Consider the following 19,517-nt stretch of genomic DNA (forward strand, 5'->3'; position numbering starts at 1 on the left):
AAGAAGTGTTTCAGTTTTTAATCAGCAGAACTTATGAATAAAATGTTAAAGTATCCCTTTAATGACATTGAAAAAATACCAGTAATAATTAATAATAAGCCACGATTGGCTTTGGTCCAGGGCTGCTAATCTACAGTACGCGTGTCAGAAAGTATGCTTGTTTAACATCTGAAACTCTAGGACTCGTTCAGTTTAGTGCACAAGCACATCTACAAGGCTGGATGAGATGAAGGTAGCAGACGGTACCTGAACGAAGTTAAAGAACAGCATGAAAGTAGAAGATCACAAGCAGCCAAGCACCTCTAGGGCAAACCGAACTGTCCCGGGACTATTGCATTCGCTATGTGCCACTTTTTTAGACCTACAAATGAATAGTAGTAACCCAAGGCGTCCTAAGCTTTCATTTTAAATGCAGCGCATAAGATGCCCTGATACCCTGGCAGCAGACATCGTTCTCCGAAACACGTAAAGAGACGAAACGGACACACAAATAAAGAGAGTTTTTAAATTAAGGCACAGCCCTGGGGCCAAACGCCAGTGGCGACTCGTCTCAAATGGTTTGGCTTTCCCCAGATCTCCAGAAACACACGTTTAAAAGTGACCGTCTCATTTTTATACAGAATATTATTATTAGTAGTATCATCATTTTGTTTTTGTTTTTACATTGGATAATATTTATAATAATAAACATTCTCTCAACAAGAGTTTACCAAATAGAGCAACTCCATCTGAGATGAAGTTTAGAATCTGTCATCATTTACAACAAACATTACAATATATACAGCAAAATAAATACATCGTTGTAAACAGTGAAAAAAGAAGATCTATAATAAGGCAAGGTCATCTGGTGAGGAAAGAATATCATGGCACAAACTTAAATAAAACTCAGTACTACTCGAGCCAGGTTTCAAGTTTCTGTGAGCGTATTATATTAACTACAGATTTGGAAAAGTTTGTTCTATGTACACGACCAAAAACAGGAGGCTAGTAACTTGCAAGTCGCTCTATGCTACAGTTGATGGTCTACAGTACTGCTTTCAAACAGAAGCCAAACAATAAATTAAAACCATATACAGATAAAAATAAGTCCTTATTAAAAGCCACGTGTCGCATAGTGCATGTCCGGAGCGGGAGGGAAGTTTTGGTGTGAAATGAGAATGTGGATTTTGACGCTAAACTGCATCTAGCCCTAAGAGAAGATCTCTAATGAAACACGAGGGATGGGGAAACAGAGGTGATTGTGAAAGGCATTGTACAACAAATACTCTGACCTACACGCTGATGTGGTTTTTTGGGAGTTTGTGGTTTTAGTTTCAGGCGCTCGGTGTGTGAGATCCTGCAGATGAAAAAGAAAAAGGTAAAAGGAACGAAAATTTTGACGAGTCTCACATGCTATAAAATCTCCAGATGTCCTCTTAACAGAAGTGCTTCGAATAAATGGTTTGAGGCTGAATGTCTGATACACCCATAACAGGATGTTGCCATGAAAGAAGTTTAGCTTGACCTGGAGTTACAAAGCCCGAACAGGATGTTTGTGTCAGTCTGAACTGCTTTAAAACCAAAAAGAAAAAGAAAAAGTTTTTGATTGGTGATTAAAGGACTAAAGTCAATAATAAAGTTCTTAAAGGCATATGTTTGGTAACACGTTACTTGGTGCCTGTAATGTATATGAATATTTGTATTATCCGCATTAATATTAAAGCATAAAGAATATATATATATATATATATATATAACATAAATATATTAAAATATACATCAAATATACATGATAACACATTAATATTAATACACATTCATTCTTTTATATATATATATATATATATATTACAGGCTTCAAGTGCAGTGTAGCTGAACTAACTGCTCCGAAACAAGACAGAACCCCCCCCAGAAATGAGTTGAACACACATCAAGCATCTGTAGGTGTATTAAGAGACTCACTAGAGGTAAAGTGTTTGACGAAGTAAAAAACAACGTAAATACAGCTTCTGATGTGTATATGGTGGCGAACACACGACCCACGTCGCGTACTTGCAAGTTACCCTTCGCGCAAAGTTTCCTCAAAAACACAAGAGCTGCTGTTTTGTTATTTAAAAAGTAACTATGTAAAAATCTGTATGTATACCGTACAAAATCATTGAAGAGGCCATGACAGCGCTGGGCTGTTTGTTTTTTTGTCTTTTGTGACATTTTTCTCAGTCAAAAGTTTAGGAAGACTTAAAACGTAGAAAATAAGGTCTCTTTGAAATCCAAGGAGACGCGTTCCTGCGTCGATCCCGCTGACGTCTTTCCTCCCATTGCTTTGTGCGGGAAATTTCCTCACTGTCGTCCACAGAGAATCACAGAGGAGGAGGAGGAGGAGGAGGGCGAAGGCAAACAAAAGCAAGATTGAAAAAACAGAGGACTAAATATTATTCCTGAGTGCAAATAAAACGACAACCTACCTAAGTCTTAGTGTCCTCTCGTCTCCAGGCAGCTCGTAGAGAGACGGAAAAGAGAAAGAGAGAGGAGTGGCCGAGGTCTCGGAGTGCAACGTGCACTTTGGAACTCAATTTCATTGTCTGTTATTAAATACTTGCATTTTTTGCCATCGTGGCAGCGAGTTTGGGCCGTCCAGACGCGCTGCTACGTGTCTGCCGGCTGCTCCTCCTCGTCTTCTTCATCGTCCTCCTCTTCTTCCTCCTCCTCCTCCACCATGCTGGGTTCCGTGGAAACCTCCTCTGAAATTCCCTCCTCCGCCTCTGGAATCTCTGTGGATTCCGAGTCCTGTGTGATGAGAGTTTTAGAATCACTACAGCTGTTGTCCTCCTCCTCTTCTTCATCCTCCTCCTCCTCCTCCTCTGCCTGGCTGCCGCTGTCTTTCTCCGTGTCCGATTCTCCGTCCTCCTCCAGCGTCAGTTCAAACTGGAACTTGTCTGCTCCGGCGGAGCGGCTGCCCTCCTCGGGCTGGTCGGGAGCGGGCGACGGGCTCTGTGGGATGGTGCTCTGGTACCACTCTCTGTTGTCCTCTAACGTGTCCAGGATGTCCTGGGCGTCCGGGTGTACAAGGTCGGCCCACGTCTCCCACAGCGGGTGCACGATGTAGTCAATGAAGCCCACCTGGAGACACAGAGACGGCCGTGTGAATTACACTCGCATACAAACGAGAAATTGAGGAATGTTGATGATTGATTTAATTTTATTCATATTTCTATAGTATTAATTGCTAAATAGAATACTGTATTTGCAGTTTAAATTATTTTTTCATTGACAAAGCAGTGTTTTCATTGTTAACTAGAAGATTTTCATTAATTGAAATAAAGCTGAAATAAAATAGAAATATTAGAATTTTTTAACCTAAAGAAAAGCACAATTAGAAATGTTGCTTTGAAATAAGTTGAAGAAATAAAATTGAATTATTTATTTATTTTCAAATCAGTATTTTTATTAACTAAAACTGAAATGATTAAAAATCATTTTATAATCAATAATAATAAAGCTGAAATAAAATAGAAATATTAGAATTTTTTTAACCTAAAGAAAAGCAAAATTAGAAATGTTGCTTTGGCAACTAATTGAAAGAAGTTCAAGAAATAAAACTTAATAAAAATACTGATTTGAAAATAAATAAATTAAGTTTTATTTCTTGAACTTCTTTCAATTAGTTGCCAAAGCAACATTTCTAATTTTGCTTTTCTTTAGGTTAAAAAAATTCTAATATTTCTATTTTATTTCAGATTTATTATTATTGATTATAAAATGATTTTTAATCATTTCAGTTTTAGTTAATAAAAATACTGATTTGAAAATAAATTAATTAACTTAAACTGAAATGATTAAAAATCATTTTCATTAATAATAAAGCTGAAATAAAATAGAAATATTAGATGAAAAAATAGAAATGTTGCCTTGGCAATAAAAATAATAAATACAAAATATATCTATGAAAAATATCTGTATATTATATATTATATCTGTATAAAAAATGTATACAAAAATATAAATAAAAAAATGGAAGTTAGAGTGCAAAAACTAAAATAAAAATAAATTGAAGCTAATCAGAAAAAAAAAAAAAGATATATATATATATATATATACACACACATATATATATATATATACATACAAAAACTAATGCAACATTATTTTTTTATTTTACACTTTATCTCACAATTAATTAAACAGTTAATTGTGAGATAAAATGTAAAATAAATATTTTGACTCTGAGGTAGAAACAGGCTTCCATAGTTCCTTTTGGAATTGATGAGCCTACCTGAGACTTCTCTACAGAGGCGTTGTGTTTGTCACACATGGGGCTGATCTCCATCCCTCGCTCTCTCTCTCTGTCGCCCTGACTGAAGAACTCCTCCATGATGCGGTCCGTCCACTGTCTGTACAGCTGCAGGGGTTTGGTAGGGTTACTGAGATCTGCACAGTGAACCATGTTCTGAAGCACCTGAGGAACATCAACACACGCTTCAACTGAAAATTCAGTGTTAAATTACAATTTAAATACGGTATGTGTCAGATGCAGCTGAGAAAATTACATCATATAATTAAAACAAATCAGTATCATAAAAAAAAAAAAATCGTAAATGATGTAAAGTATTAAAATGTTAAACTAAGTTTAAAATGTTAATCTTATTTAATATAACATTAGATAGTTATTGAAATTCTATGAATTAACAAGTTATAATTTCAGCTTATTTTACAATTTCAATGTCATCCTTTATGTACAACAAATCAGTATCATAATAAAAAAAATTAATAAATTTTTTTTTTTAATGAGGTAAAGTATTAAATTGTTAAACTAAGGTTAAAATGTTAAACTTATGTAATATCCCATTAGATCATTATTGAAGTTCTATGAATTTACAATTTCTGCATAATTTAGCATTTAAATCACGTAAAATGAGTCAAATGAGTATCACATTAGACAGTTAAGTTCTATAAGTTTCCAATTAATTCTTAATTTACACTTTAATTCATGTAAAATGAGTCAGATGGAGCTGAGAAAATTACATCTAATATTTACAAATAAAAATAATTAAAACATTGAATACCAAACTTATTAAAAAATTATATATTAATTAATATAATATAATCTTATATTTACAACAAATCAGTATCATAATAAAAATAAATAATAAAAATGACTTTATCCAATTAGATAGTTATTGAAGTTCTATGAATTTATAGTTTCTACTTAATTTACCATTTAAATCATGTGTATCAGATGCAGCTGAGAAATGTATATAAACAAATCTGCATGAATAAAATAAAACAAAACGCTCTTCTTTATAAAATTATTTATTATTTAAATCATTGAAGTTTATGAAGTTCTATGAATGTCCAATGTATTCTTAATTTACAATTTAAATAATGTGTCAAATGTAGAAAAAAGTTTTTTTTTTAAAGTGTCAAATGTAGCTTTTTACATTTATGAACAATGAAAAAAAAGGTCTTAAAAAAAGCTGATTTGAAAGTAATTCTGATAAATATTATTTAATATCTCACTATGTAGTTTTAGAAGTTCTATGAATTTCCAAAGTACTGTGATTAAACAAATAAATGATAACAATCAAATGGGTTTCTTAAACACCACTGGTCAACAAAACACACAGTCCCGCCCCCCAATTCACGCCATTGGCTGAGCCAGAAGTGGCTGTGTTGGGCCGCTCGAACAAACTCAGCAATGTTTTGACAGAGCCACAGTTTACAGTAGGGCTGCCTACTGTATTCTATTCGTCGAATTTAAAATAAAAATCCACATTCGAATGCAAAAACATTGCATTCGAATTTTAGGTGTGTGCATCAGGCAGCCTTATCAGTGGCGCACGAAATGCGACGACGATGTAAGTGTCATTGCGTTTTAATGCTTTTGTTAGCCTATCCAGTTGAACCCACTAGATGTGGCACTGCTGCGTTGTTCATTCAAAATATTGCAGAAAAAGAGAACAATCAATGCGGGGAAGATTTTGTTTACGTCAAAACCATAGACTGTATAAAAACATGGACGTAGTGTCCGTGACTTCATCCGTAGGTTTCTGGAGAGCGTTTTTGAAGCTCAAAGTGGGCGGAGCCGGCTGTCGACATCTTGGCAGCGCGTCACTCCCGGATAATCGAAAATGGGCAAAGAGGCGGGAAATGTTTGTTGAAACCACTCCCACCTAGCTCGACGGTGGTGACAGCAGCGGCAATCCACCTGTCACTCAAGTGGCCATGCCCTTAATTATGCAGAACTTTAAGGCTTAATATAATATAAACGGATGAGTTATAAAAAAATTCACCTCCCTCACAGTTGTCATGAAGGCATCTTGCGCAGCGATTGTCTCTGTTTTTTGGTCAGGTTCTGGAAGATGTCACAGTTCTCCTCCTGCAGGAGTTTGAAGCCCACTGCCAGATGATGGTTTTCCAGCACCGACGAGTCATTGTACATGAGGGCTAACTCCGAGTCTGCAAACATGAAGAAAACATGGCAAACTTTGTGACCTTGTGCTAATCTGTAGATGAGCGTGACAAACAGTTGTGTCAGCACAGCAGCAGGACTCCATCACTGTCTGTGAGAGATTACAGCGTGACGCAGGAGAGACAGACACACAATACCATGAGGCCTGAGTCGCATTTAACCGTCCTATCGGCGCATCAGTGCTGCTTATGACAAAATAAAGTTATGTAAGCGGCGGTTGCGTGGATTTGAGGACAGATGTGTGCTGGTCTGTGTCTCTGAGCTGATGGGATTGAGTGATCTGCTCTGAACCATTTCACTGAATTTATAGATCCGTCCATTACAATACAAACCTGAGCTGCCATTCAGGGCATTATTAGGTGTTTAAATACATATATTGGATGGATGCTGATTGGTCAAATAATGCATTCTAGTTTTAGATCTTTTAGAGGAAGAATAGCTTGATGAATTTTCTTAAAATAATGTTGTAATTAAAATTTGTGCTCTTAATATATATATATATATATATATAAATTATTATTTAGTAACAGTTTTATAAAGCCAGTAAGGCAAAGCCTTTCATACCTTATGGCTTAATTACAATAGTCATCATAACTTTCATAACTATTAATTTTTTTTAACCAAATTTTGCACCAAACTGAAATTTACATAATTACATTATTATAGTTAGACATTTAAGTAATTGGATTATTATATTTAAAAATGTAAATAATCAGACTATATTTATAAATTTACATAATTAGATTGCTATGTTTAGACATTTAAATAAAGAGATTACTAATGCATTTAAACAATTAGGTTATTATATTTACACATTTAAATTAGTTTATTTTATTTGTACATTTAAATAATAAGATTATTAGATTTATTCATTTAAATAATAAGATAATTATATTTGTACATTTAAATAATTAGATTATAGAAATGTAAATAAAGAAATTCTTATATTTAGACAATTAAAATTGAGATTACTGTATTCATACATTTAAACGATGAGATAATATTTGTAAATTTCAATAATTACATTATAGAAATTTAAATAATTATAATAGAGGATTAGATTTTCACACTTAATGAGACTATGTTGTTTACACATTTTATAATTATATATATTTTTTTTAACCAAATTTTAATAATTAGGTAATTAAACTTAAAAAATTTACACCAAAAGCATGACTGCAGACATATGTTTTTAATCATCTAAAATTAAAAGCTTTACTATTATTATTATTTTCTATGGCATAATCCAATAACAACCAAACACATCACAAATGTTTTGTTAATTTTAGTATTAGTTATCATATGCTTTGAATAAACCATATATTCCTAAAGCACACTTACTGGTGTTAATAAGGAACTGGTTGGAGACACCCGGGTGGTCTACGTCGTGAATAGCACTGGCGAAAATGGCAGAGAGAATTTCAAGGTCTGTGAAAACCGCCTGAAAGAGAACAACATGTGGATGTATGGTGAGTGAGAGCAGACATTATCTTCACCACATAACCTTTTTAGAAATCCAGCAAGTAGCACACCAGGTCATATTGAATCAAATGTGAATTAAATGGCTCATATGCTACGCTTTTTACCTGTAATCGACTTATAACCTTAGTCAAGGTTAGTTGCATCAAAAAACTCATAATTTAGCTGTTGCGTGTCCATTTTCCACCGCCTATTCCATAAATGTGACCCTGGAGCACAAAACCAGTCTTAAGTCGCTGAGGTATATTTGTAGCAATAGCCAAAAATACATTGTATGGGTCAAAATTATCGATTTTTCTTTCATGCCAAAAATCATTAGGATATCAAGTAAAGATCATGTTCCACTAACAAACCATACATCAATGGAGAGCTTATTTATTCAGCTTTCAGATGATGTATAAATCTCAGTTTCGAAAAATTGACACTTAAAACTGGTTTTGTGGTCCAGGGTCACAAATGTTCTCATTTATTTTTAAAACGGCAAGGAAAGCCTTGTTTTGACGGCATCTCTCACCTCCAGAGCAGGCGTGGAGAGCAGCACGTGTGTGGACTGGGTGACGTCAGCAGCATGAATGTTATTGTGATACGCAACATCAGCATGATAATGGTCTTCTAAGGTCATCAGGTACGTTATGAAAGTGTCCAAGGGAATTTTAAATGTTTTGAGTAAATCCCTTTCCTGTGGGAGAGAAAAACAGAAAGAAAATGCATTTGCAACACATTTAACATCATGTGACACAGCATGTTAAATAATGCAGGATTTCATTGGATCATATAAAGTAGGCTATGATATTATTGGTTAAAACTGTTTTTCCCTGTCCATCAGACATCTGTTACATCAGAGGTGAAGAAAGTTATGAAAACACTGATGAACTGTGCACAGTAAGACTTTTATTAGTTAAGTAAATAAAGGTGAGTGGTGAATGTTTGGGCTCACCTGAAATATAGTGTACATCATCACTGTTAAAGGCCTGTTGCCTGAAAACTCTGTGACTTTAAAAACATTAAGGCCCCATTTGTTTATGTCCTCCAGTTCCTGAAACACAGCAGCCAATCATTAGACAGTCCCATTGTGTGTGATGCCACTTCACTCCAAAAAAAATTTGGAGTACCAAAATTTTGACAACCAAAACTTTTTGGCCGAAATAGCAATTTTCGGTTTGCTAAAAACATAAAACATAAATTCTGTTATTGAAAAGTTGACAAAAGCTCTTTATGTGCAATTTAAATGTTTTTACAACTTATTTATTATTAAATAAAATTGATAAATACAATTTATTTTCAGCTTCAGTTTTCTGCTAAATAAAAAAAACTCCAATTTCAATTTCGGTTGAAAAAAAAAAAAAAAAATTTCAGTGCATTAATAATTAATATTAATACAATTACGCAGAACCTATTTTAAATTAAGTTTTAAAAAATCATTTTTGGCCCAGAATTTTTAAAAAAAAAAATTTCAGTGCATTAATAATTAATATTAATACAATTACGCAGAACCTATTTTAAATTAAGTTTTAAAAAATCATTTTTGGCCCAGAATTTTTCTTTCAGTGCATCACTATAAATGACGGTTGTCTTCAGTAGAGCTGCTCATAGCTGAATTAAACTTGTTTCAAAATTTCATAAACCTTACACTATTATAAACTAAAAATCAACGCTGAACTAAATTGAGTTGAATAATGGTTGTTCTGTAGAGCCGCTTTATAGCTGAATTGAGTTTGCTTCATAATTGATGATCTCTGCAACACTGACACTGTTTTGGATCAATACTGAACTAAACTGAACTGAATAACAACACTATTGTCTTCACTAGAGCTGCTTTATAGTTTCTATACTGTTTCCTTCATAGCTTTGCAGCATTCAGTTACTGAATCAATATTGAACTAAACTGAGCTGAATAATGACACTATTGTCTTTTTTTAGGGTTGCTGTACAGCTGCATTTGTATTTGTTTCATAAATGAAGAACTAATACTGTTATTTTCTTGTTTATTACTGGGAAGCTGCTTTGAAACAATTTGTATATTATAAAGTGCTATATAAATGAATGTGACTTGACTAAACCCATTTGCAACACGCATAAATATAATAAATGTTGGTTTGGCTTTTAAAACAGCCACAAAATGTTCTGGAATGATTCAGGACTCGTTTTATAAATAACCAATGCATTTGAGGAAATTGACCTGCTGAAAAGAGCACCGCTTGTTGTGTTTCTGAATGCATTCATCAATCAATCAATGTGTTGATGAATACTAGCTTAACCAGCAATATGCTCTCGGTTAAAAAACCTGCCGGTCGACAAGCTTCCTGGTGAACAGCATGACACTAACTAGCATGGAAACTCAAGCTGCTCCAAGCTGCTCTTTTCAGCAGGGTACAAAATCTTTCCAATTGCATGTCATCCATCTACGTCATCGGACTGAAAAGCTCCAATGACCTTTCGTCAAGGTCCACAAGAGTCTCTGATCAGATCCAATCAGCATTCAGTTGAGATGATTGAGGTTCTGTCCGAGTTTGAAGCAGCTCTCCAGCACAAATAAGCCTGTCCTGCATCACCGCCGCTCACCTTGGCTAAGGAGTCTTCCGTTTCCGTCTTGACCCCGAAGCGAGGGATGTTGGAATTGGTGAGGCTGGTGCTGTGCATGAGTTTTTTCACCCCGCTGATCTGACACATGGGCTTTTTCTTCTTCTCCTTCTCCTTCTGCGTCTGCGGGGAGGGCATTTCCACATCGTGCTGTTTGTCTGGAGAAACAATGGGGAGGAGAGCGTGAACGCGAGCTGGAGCTCCAAACCTCACCATAACACTCACAAGTCAAATGTGTGAATGTTTTGTGATTGATGGTTTACCTAAAAATGTGTTGGAGATGTACTCGGAGACCTGGTTACCAGATCTGCTCATCTCAGACAGGTGCGTTAACTCCCTGTTCAACATCCGCTTGAACTGCACAGAGAGAGAGAGAGAGAGAGAGAGATAGAGAGAGAGAGAGAGAGAGAGAGAGAGATAGAATAGAGAGAGAGAGAGATAGAGAGATAGAGATAGAGAGAGAGAGAGATAGAGATAGAGATAGAGAGATAGAGAGAGATAGAGATAGATAGAGAGATAGATAGAGATAGAGAGATAGAGAGAGAGAGAGAGAGAGAGATAGATAGATAGAGAGAGATAGGACAAAAGTTTTAATCAGTCATGGTAATGCGTCATGATTGGGTGACACAAAGACAATGAATAAATCAATCAATCAACTGAATTTTAAAATCAATCAGCTGTAACCTTCTATTCTAATTAGTGTGAGAACAGATGCCCTCAGACCCTTCAAATAAAACCAGACCAGATCTAAAAATAGCCATATCTAGAAATCAGGCACATTTTTCTTCATGCAAAACATAATAAATTTTTCCCCTTTCATTTGTGATGAAACTGTCCCTCAGTATGTTTTTGACGGATTTACTCTAAAGGAGGATGAATCGTTTAATCACATATATTTGCCAGCCCTAAAAATACTTTTCATCTTTACTGTCTTACATAACAAATGCACTGATTTACAACAACACACCATTAACACTGAAAATATCTGTATATGGCAGTTTAGAAGAGATCAACCTAAAGCCTTCAAACCTGATCAAATAAACTCCAGAAAGGGTTTTCTCACACCAAACTATAAAATATTCATCTCTGCTAATTTGCATATAATTTAGATGTGGTGTACCACACATTATTTGAATATATCAATTCATGACGACACAAAACCCTCAATGAATGAAAGATAAGTAAATGCATAGAGGCCCAAATTGATTGTTACTTCTCAGCTACTAAATAAGGATCCCCGTACATCCAAGACTACAGATACATAAAATCAGCTTCAGAGAAACCATGATGCCATACCTTTATATATCCCCATGAGACCGAGCGTAAATAATTTGCTTCAGGCATCTTTGTTAAAGCTCCAAAACACGCAAAAGCAAGAAACGAACCACTCCTAAATCCTTCAGACAATGCCACGCAAATGCTTCTGTGGGCTCAGTCTAAAAACTGCATCTGGGGATCAGGTGGAGGTGCGATGGAGGTGCGGAGGCTGGCAGACATGGCTTGGCTGTGCTCTTCTGAGCCGTGAGAAAGATGCTGGGCTGCTCAACACCTTCCAAATATGGGACTGCTCCTATAATCGGTGCTGCTCGTGCCCCTCCACACAGCCAATCACGGCTCATTACTGAGAGGGAGAGATGGGGGCAGGAGCGCCGTCATCCGCTGATGGAGGATGCAGGCCTTGGAGAACGACTGTGTTTTCACAGCTCACCTTGTACCTGGTAAAATCATACGGCAGAGCGGCAGTGTTCTCCGATGACTCATGAGAGCAGGAGACCGGCTCCTGTGTGGTGTATCTGTCGACAATATCTCATCAAGTATTGATAGACAGATATAATTCGGATGATATTTTGCATATATCAGAAGCAGGAGCTTCCTCTCGCGTCATTTCTAACATCAACGTTAACTGCAATGTTGAGGGATAATAAACAATTTCTGTTTTCAAATATTTTTTTTCATGCACTCTGAGTCAAAATTGCATAGCAGTGTTTCAATGATAACATAAAAAATGTAATATTTTTATATATTTAATTAATACTTCTTTCAAATATTAAAATACAATAAACTAAATTGTGACCTTGGACCACAAAACCAGTCATAAGAGTCAATTTTTTGAAATAAAAGCGTTACATTGATGTATGGTTTGTTAGGATAGGACAATATTTGGTAGAGATACAACTATTTGAATATCTGGAATCTGAAGGTGCAAAAAAATCCAAATACAGAGAAAATTGCCTTTAAAGTTGTCCAAATGCATATTACTAATCAAAAATTAAGTTTTGATATATTTACGGTAGGAAATTTACAAAATATCTTCATGGAACATGATCTTTACTTAATATCCTAATGATTTTTGGCATAAAGGAAAAATGGATAATTTTGACCCATACAATGTATTTTTGGCTATTGCTGCAAATATACCCCAGCGACTTAAGACTGCTTTTGTGCTCCAGGGTCACAATTAAAAAAAATTAAATAAATGAATAAAATAGCTAAAAAATAAAATATGTACAATTAAAAGTAAATAAATCAAGTCTTACAAGGATTAAACTGGATTTTCAAAACATATGCAATAAAATTTTCATTTTCAACAAAATTCAGAAATTCAACCCAGAAACATTTTTGGGGATAATTTCTAAAAAAAAAAAAAAAAAATCTTCTGAAATAATCAAATAATTTTAGATTTAATAAATATTTAATGCTCATTTATTTGCTAAATGTTTTTTTTCTTCTCATTTGTGATTAAATGTCACCTCAAAATGTTTTTTTTTTTTCACCCTAAGGGAAGATTAACTTTTTAGAATCACAAATATTTGCCAGGCTAAACAATACTTCTCATCTTTAAAGTCTTACATAACAAATGCAATAAATAAATAAAATTAAAATGAATTAATCAAATAAAATTGATAAAAATATGTACAATTAAAAGTAAGCAAATAAACAAACAAAAAAAAGCATTAAATGGATTAAACTGGATTTTATACATAATATACATAAATTATATTCAAAAATCTTGGTTGAAATAGTTATCTTCTCAAATAATAAAATATTTTTAGATCAAATAAATATTTAATGCCCAATGATTTATTTGATAAGGCTACTGGCCTGGCCACTGAAAAACTGCCACTATACCAAAGCACAGCCTGGTTGATGTGATGTTCATGAAAACGTGTCAAATTCATTTCAAATCCATGACAGTCAAAAAGAGGAAGTAGTTAAACTTCTCAGACTGTAAAACCAACTCTTGTTTGAGTGTAAATATTGACATGCTGATAAACAGGGCCCAGGTAACGTCCACTTCCATTCTCCAATCAAAGGCTAATCAGAAGTGGGCGTCTTTGATGACACTTGCAAACTGGAGAAGAGAACGGAGATCTGAAAATAAAATGTTCATGTCTGGAACAATACGCCAGCATTCATATGGAGATATCGGCCCCCATGCAAGCATAACACGAGGCTTTCATGTGGCCAGGGGAGATGTTCTCATTTGAAAAACAAATGATAGATCAGGGGCTCTTTTATGAAAGCAATAGCCATCGGCCGGGTTTGTTTGTGGCTGATTTGAATATGAACCTGAAGCCTTTACCATACGGCATTGATACTATAATATCAGGAGAAATATGAAGCCTCTGTGGTGGCGTATTACGTCAAAGCATTTCTTTATGCAAAGCAACACATTATGTGGTTCATAATAAACAAGGAAATAAAGCTTGAGAGAATCGCTGTGTATGTCAGTTTTTCTTTCTTGTATAACCAAGAACTCCCTACTAACCTACTATAACCTACTGAACAACACTCCGATAAAAATAAGAACAAAACATGGCCTTTACAATCATTATGTCTGCACTCATCTGATAATAAAATCACATTTTAGACACATTTTGTTGCATAAATGCATGTCTGACACCGCATATAAAGACTGGACAATAAAAATGTACATCTTAAACAATAAATTATGTCTGATTAGTAAAGAATGACATTTGTGGAAAGAATCTGTCAAAAATAAGTTACTTGGTATCTTAGCTGAAACATTATTTTGGTTTGCTTTTAGTTGATTGTGATATGTATGCTTATTTACTGTTTGTTTATATGTATTTTTACTAGTTGTGTTATGATTGTGATAGTTGTGATTTACTATGTAACGCACTTTGAGAAGCTCATTGAATTCAATTCAATGAATTCATTCAATTATTATTATTAAAAAGGTTCATAAATCAGTCTGAATCAAACTATATATCGATCAGAGCTTATCCAATCAGGTTTATAATGTTTGACAGCTTTGAGTCTTTTATTTTAATTCAAATGTTTCATAATTTGAAGCTGTTTTTGCACTGCTGTCAGACTTATCATTCATTTCTTATGAATAATTTGATATTTTGGACAAATAAAGAATTTTTAAAAAGCGAACGTAAATTAAAAATAATTACAATTTTAAAATATATTCAATTCAAATGTTAAATAAATAAATAATCACTCAATCAAATCTAATATTTCGGCAAACAAAAAAAAAAAGATTAAAAAAGACGAGAAAATCAATCGATCAATCTAATCTAATCTAATCTAATATTTTGGTCAAATAAAAAAGATTTTAAAAAGTAAAATAAAGTATTTATTTATCTCAATTATTATTATTTTTTTTTAATATATAGCGTCATACAGAAAACATTTTTGTGTTGGATTTCAAGCAAAAAAAACCTTACTGTATTATATATACGGTAATATCATACTGGTCATACCTGCCACCACTAGTCATACTGTAGCGCGAGTGACATGATGGAACCATAGTAACCGTACACAAAACAGGATCCTGTAAGAAACACTGGCATACAGTACAGTGGATTATGATTAATTATAGACTACTGCTAACTAGAAGCAGTGTGGTCGCACCATAGGAAGAGTCTGATGCAGGTTGAGGCTGGTGTCATGTTGATGGAAACATGGGGGGAAAACCCCCCCACGACCACACCCCAAAATCTGCCGCGATGACTTTCATGCTCGTCATCAGGAAGGCAATGCTATTTCTGGAGATCTAATTATCACCATGTCAAGTTTTATTGGCAACATGCACACTCATAATAACACATAATTCCGAACCGATCTGACGGATACTAAATGCATCCTGGAACTGGATGAACCAACAGCTTAAGTGCACAAAGGCTAAATTTGATGAAGGCTCATTGGTGCAGGTTTTGCATTGGTTGCAGGAATTTTAAATTGTTGACACAAAATTGTGGGACACAACAGCGCATTATGTGTCTGTGTTGCTGTATGAAGGCCGTACTGTGATGCAGGAAGGCCGTTTGTTCTCTTTAGTGAGGGAAACAGAGCTCTGTGGTTTTCTGTGAAGTAGTCTGGTGAATTCTGGCTGGATCTGAGGCCTTTAGCTGAGCTCACACAGGCCTCGTGTGGCTTTGATTAAAGCCGTCGGTGGACGCTTTGAATATCGTTCAATGTTTCTTGCTTTGCGGTCGCTGCTTTAGAGAAGACCAATGGGACGCCAAAGGCTTCACCACACTGCGCGTGCAGGATCCAAATCATTCAAGAAAGCCACTGGCCACAGATACCCCTCATCCCATACGCCGAACTCCCCCTCCATAACCCATATGTCTCATTTTCCTTCTGTCTTTCTTCCCTTCGGCTCTGGCAGGCCTCTGGCCGCGGGGTGTGGTGTTTGAGGAGCTTTCATGGAAGGGAATTTGAATACTTTGGTAAATCCAGATTTGCTGTATATATACTGTATGTATATATGTATATATATATATGTATATATATATAGTATATATATATATGTTTGTGTGTGTGTGTGTATATATTCATATAATTTTATATAAAAATATATTTATATTGTGATCTTCTGTGATATGGATCGAGTCAAACCTTGAATTTAAATTTGTAGGATCATTTAGTAAAGTAACAGCACGCTCCTCAACAAGACACACAATTTGAAGAATCATTCATGTCTGGAGCACAAACAGCACAAGTTTCATGCTGTAGTTTAATTCTTAAGGTTAGGGGTTTGTTTAAATCCATTAAATCCTCTCAATTTGAGCCCTTAGGGATTATAGGATTATTTAGTTGCTGATGTTGGATTCATTGTTTTCATAGTCATTGGCGATTCTTTATGTGTCTAAATAAATATTGATACCAGTAAAAGAGTCTGTCAAATGGTACATTCTAGAATCATTCGATGTTTCAAGACACAATATATGTTATGCAATAAAGCAGCCAGAGATCAGATAACACACTTAAATTTGCATTTGATGCGCTGTGCTGTTACAGAACGCAGTTCATTTCTGAACAGCATCTTCATTTGCATCTCTTCGCATCATATTATGATGATCAGGTGCGTAAGGCATTTTACATTTGTTCGCACTGGACCAATCAGAAGCAGCCCTCCTTCACGGCCCCTCAGTCTCTCCTGCCTGTTTTTATGGTTTGTTTTTGAATGTACTGAGCATGCTCCAGAATCACCGGCATAGGCCTGCCACGCTGCATACTGATGAACAGAATACCTACAGTACACACACACAGCAACAACATGCCCTCCCGGTCACAGCGCAGACAAACAGGCTTGTGCAGGATCCCACATGCTTGCAGTCGCCATGGCGACGCAGACAAATTGAGCCCTGCAGTGGGCTGAGAGGCAGCGCAGACGATGCACACGTACCACATTCGGCACAAAGACACCCAGCCTAAAGGTTAATGAGGTCCACTAGCAAACATTACAGCATCTTAGTGGCTCTCTGCCTAAACACTTATTTGGGCCTGAAATGTTAAAGCACATTGTGATAAATATGAGGACACTGATGCAGTTACGTCACTAGCATGAGTCTGGTTGTGCATATCGCAGCCTGTCTGCTGTGTGTGAATGTTAAAACCCTCACATACGCTGTCAGGATGCCATGATGTCATGCCTGGGCTAGTTTAGACACGCAGCATCTCATTCTATATCAGCATTGAGCCTTGAGACTCTATATACAAGCATATGCTGCATACAAGTGTCTATATTACTTCTTAGCGTTAGGTGTTTTCAACAGTATTCACCTTCTGCACGTATGAATGATTCCTCAAATCATGTGTGATGTTGAGGAGAGTGTGCTGTTACTCTACTAATTTATCAGATGCACCATTTTCACCTGCTGGATGATAAAACAGGTGAAAAAAATACACAGACACACATTGAAGGAGGGAACTAAGTTGTATCTACAAAAGATCATCGAAACTTGAAGGTGGACTCTTTTGTCTTGGGCCAGAAAGCAGCCACACAGCAACTAAAGACGGCACAGTGTTTGACCTAAAACCAGTTCAACAAAGAGTGCTTCCTGTCTATTCAGCAATAAAGTCTGATGATATGGTGAGGTTATATAATCGGTGTCACTGTAAACAGTTTGCATAATACCCACAGATTGTAAGAAATTATAATAGTTGGCAGGAACAAATAATAGATTTAAGAATACAGGTGCATCTCAATAAATTAGAATGTCGTGGAAAAGTTAATTTATTTCAATAATTCAACTCAAATTGTGAAACTCGTGTATTAAATAAATTCAATGCACACAGACTGAAGTAGTTTAAGTCTTTGGTTCTTTTAATTGTGATGATTTTGGCTCACATTTAACAAAAAAAACACCAATTCACTCTCTCAACAAATTAGAATACTTCATAAGACCAATAAAAAAAAAAACATTTTTAGTGAATTCTTGGCCTTCTGGAAAGTATGTTCATATACTGTACATGTACTCAATACTTGGTAGGGGCTCCTTTTGCTTCCACGACATTCTAATTTATTGAGATGCACCTGTATTTACATGTAAACATTGTCTAATACGGGATGTTGCAAACATGTTTACATTTCATTATATGAAGGTGTTTGGGTAATATATATATATATATATATATATACACACACACATGTCTGGTTTACTATCCTTGTGGGGAATCTCCACAGGCGTAATGGTTTTTGTATATTCTATCGCCCTACACCAGTGGTCACCAACCTTTTCAAGCCCAAGATCCCTGACCTCGGCCTTTATGAAATGCAAAATCTACCTACTGAAGAATTGATAGAAAAAGACTGTACTTCCAATTTGAGGCCATTTATTTAGTATTTTAATTAGTGATGCACTGATTGCATGATTTTTCATGGATTCAGATTTAGATTTTTTTCTTTTAAGCAAATTTATTTATTGGTTATTTGCTCTATAACAAGCAAACAAACCTTAAAAAAAAACTAGCCATTTGAAATGATAGGCAACCACTGCATAGGTAAAAAGGTGATTAACGCTGCCTTAAAACTGTGCATGCATGTAAGTATTTGTCATATATGAGTCACATTTAAGAACATGTCTCTGAAATGCAGTGGTTTTAAAAGTGTCCTGGAGCAGGGTGAAGTGGGTCTGAAAAGGTAAAGGGTTGTGAGACAATAGGGTCAGATCCAGGATCATGTTCAGCAGCGGCAGTTCTTAAAGCATCCAAAATAACCGAATAACCAAGCTGCTGTGATGTCTGTTCATCAAAGAACAAAAGAAAAAAGAGCAAATCAATAACTTTTGTAGATTTAAGGATTCATCTATATATAATTTAGAATTTAGTGTTTGATAACTTTATTCAATTTCTGTGTACTTGCTGAAGGGCACAGGTAAATATGACATTTATTATAATGGGTTTATGTGAAGATTGTTTTAAATTCACTTAAATTAGAAGTTGTTATTTTAAAGTCTAATAAATGTTCAGATTGAGAGCTCTAAATTATACTGTAATGCTGAATGGCTATAGTCAATGGTACAATATTCGGGGGGAAAAAACAATTTCATAGATACACCAGTAGTATTGGTATCAGTGATACTCGCCTTCAGTCATAAAAAAAAGATGCTATTAAAGAAATATTAAAAATATACTGTCTTTATGTTGTTTCTACATTAATTTGAAGATTGAATGTGAAATTATTGCAAAATAAAAGTATATTTAAAAACGTTAATGTTGGGTGGGATTAATCGCAATTAATTTCAGAAAA

The 19,517-nt window shown here is 35.1% G+C and overlaps 1 protein-coding gene across 1 annotated transcript in view; it reads right to left on the bottom strand.

Moving 5' to 3' along the window:
• Window positions 1-1,839: 1,839 nt before the first annotated feature.
• Window positions 1,840-19,517, bottom strand: part of LOC107706744 (cAMP-specific 3',5'-cyclic phosphodiesterase 4D-like) — a 218,895-nt gene continuing 201,217 nt past the window's right edge. The window contains exons 10-17 of the mRNA XM_016510547.1: window positions 10,771-10,864; window positions 10,490-10,665; window positions 8,865-8,963; window positions 8,442-8,606; window positions 7,790-7,889; window positions 6,301-6,435; window positions 4,253-4,461; window positions 1,840-3,099 (exon numbers count right to left, since the gene is read on the bottom strand). Of these exons, the coding sequence (XP_016366033.1) occupies window positions 2,626-3,099; window positions 4,253-4,461; window positions 6,301-6,435; window positions 7,790-7,889; window positions 8,442-8,606; window positions 8,865-8,963; window positions 10,490-10,665; window positions 10,771-10,864 (1,452 nt within the window). The 3' untranslated portion in view covers window positions 1,840-2,625. The remainder of the gene's footprint in view (window positions 3,100-4,252; window positions 4,462-6,300; window positions 6,436-7,789; window positions 7,890-8,441; window positions 8,607-8,864; window positions 8,964-10,489; window positions 10,666-10,770; window positions 10,865-19,517) is intronic.

The sequence above is a fragment of the Sinocyclocheilus rhinocerous genome, unplaced genomic scaffold, assembly GCF_001515625.1.
Source record: "Sinocyclocheilus rhinocerous isolate Xijiao unplaced genomic scaffold, SAMN03320098_v1.1 scaffold864, whole genome shotgun sequence".
Classification (NCBI taxonomy): Eukaryota; Metazoa; Chordata; class Actinopteri; order Cypriniformes; family Cyprinidae; genus Sinocyclocheilus; species Sinocyclocheilus rhinocerous.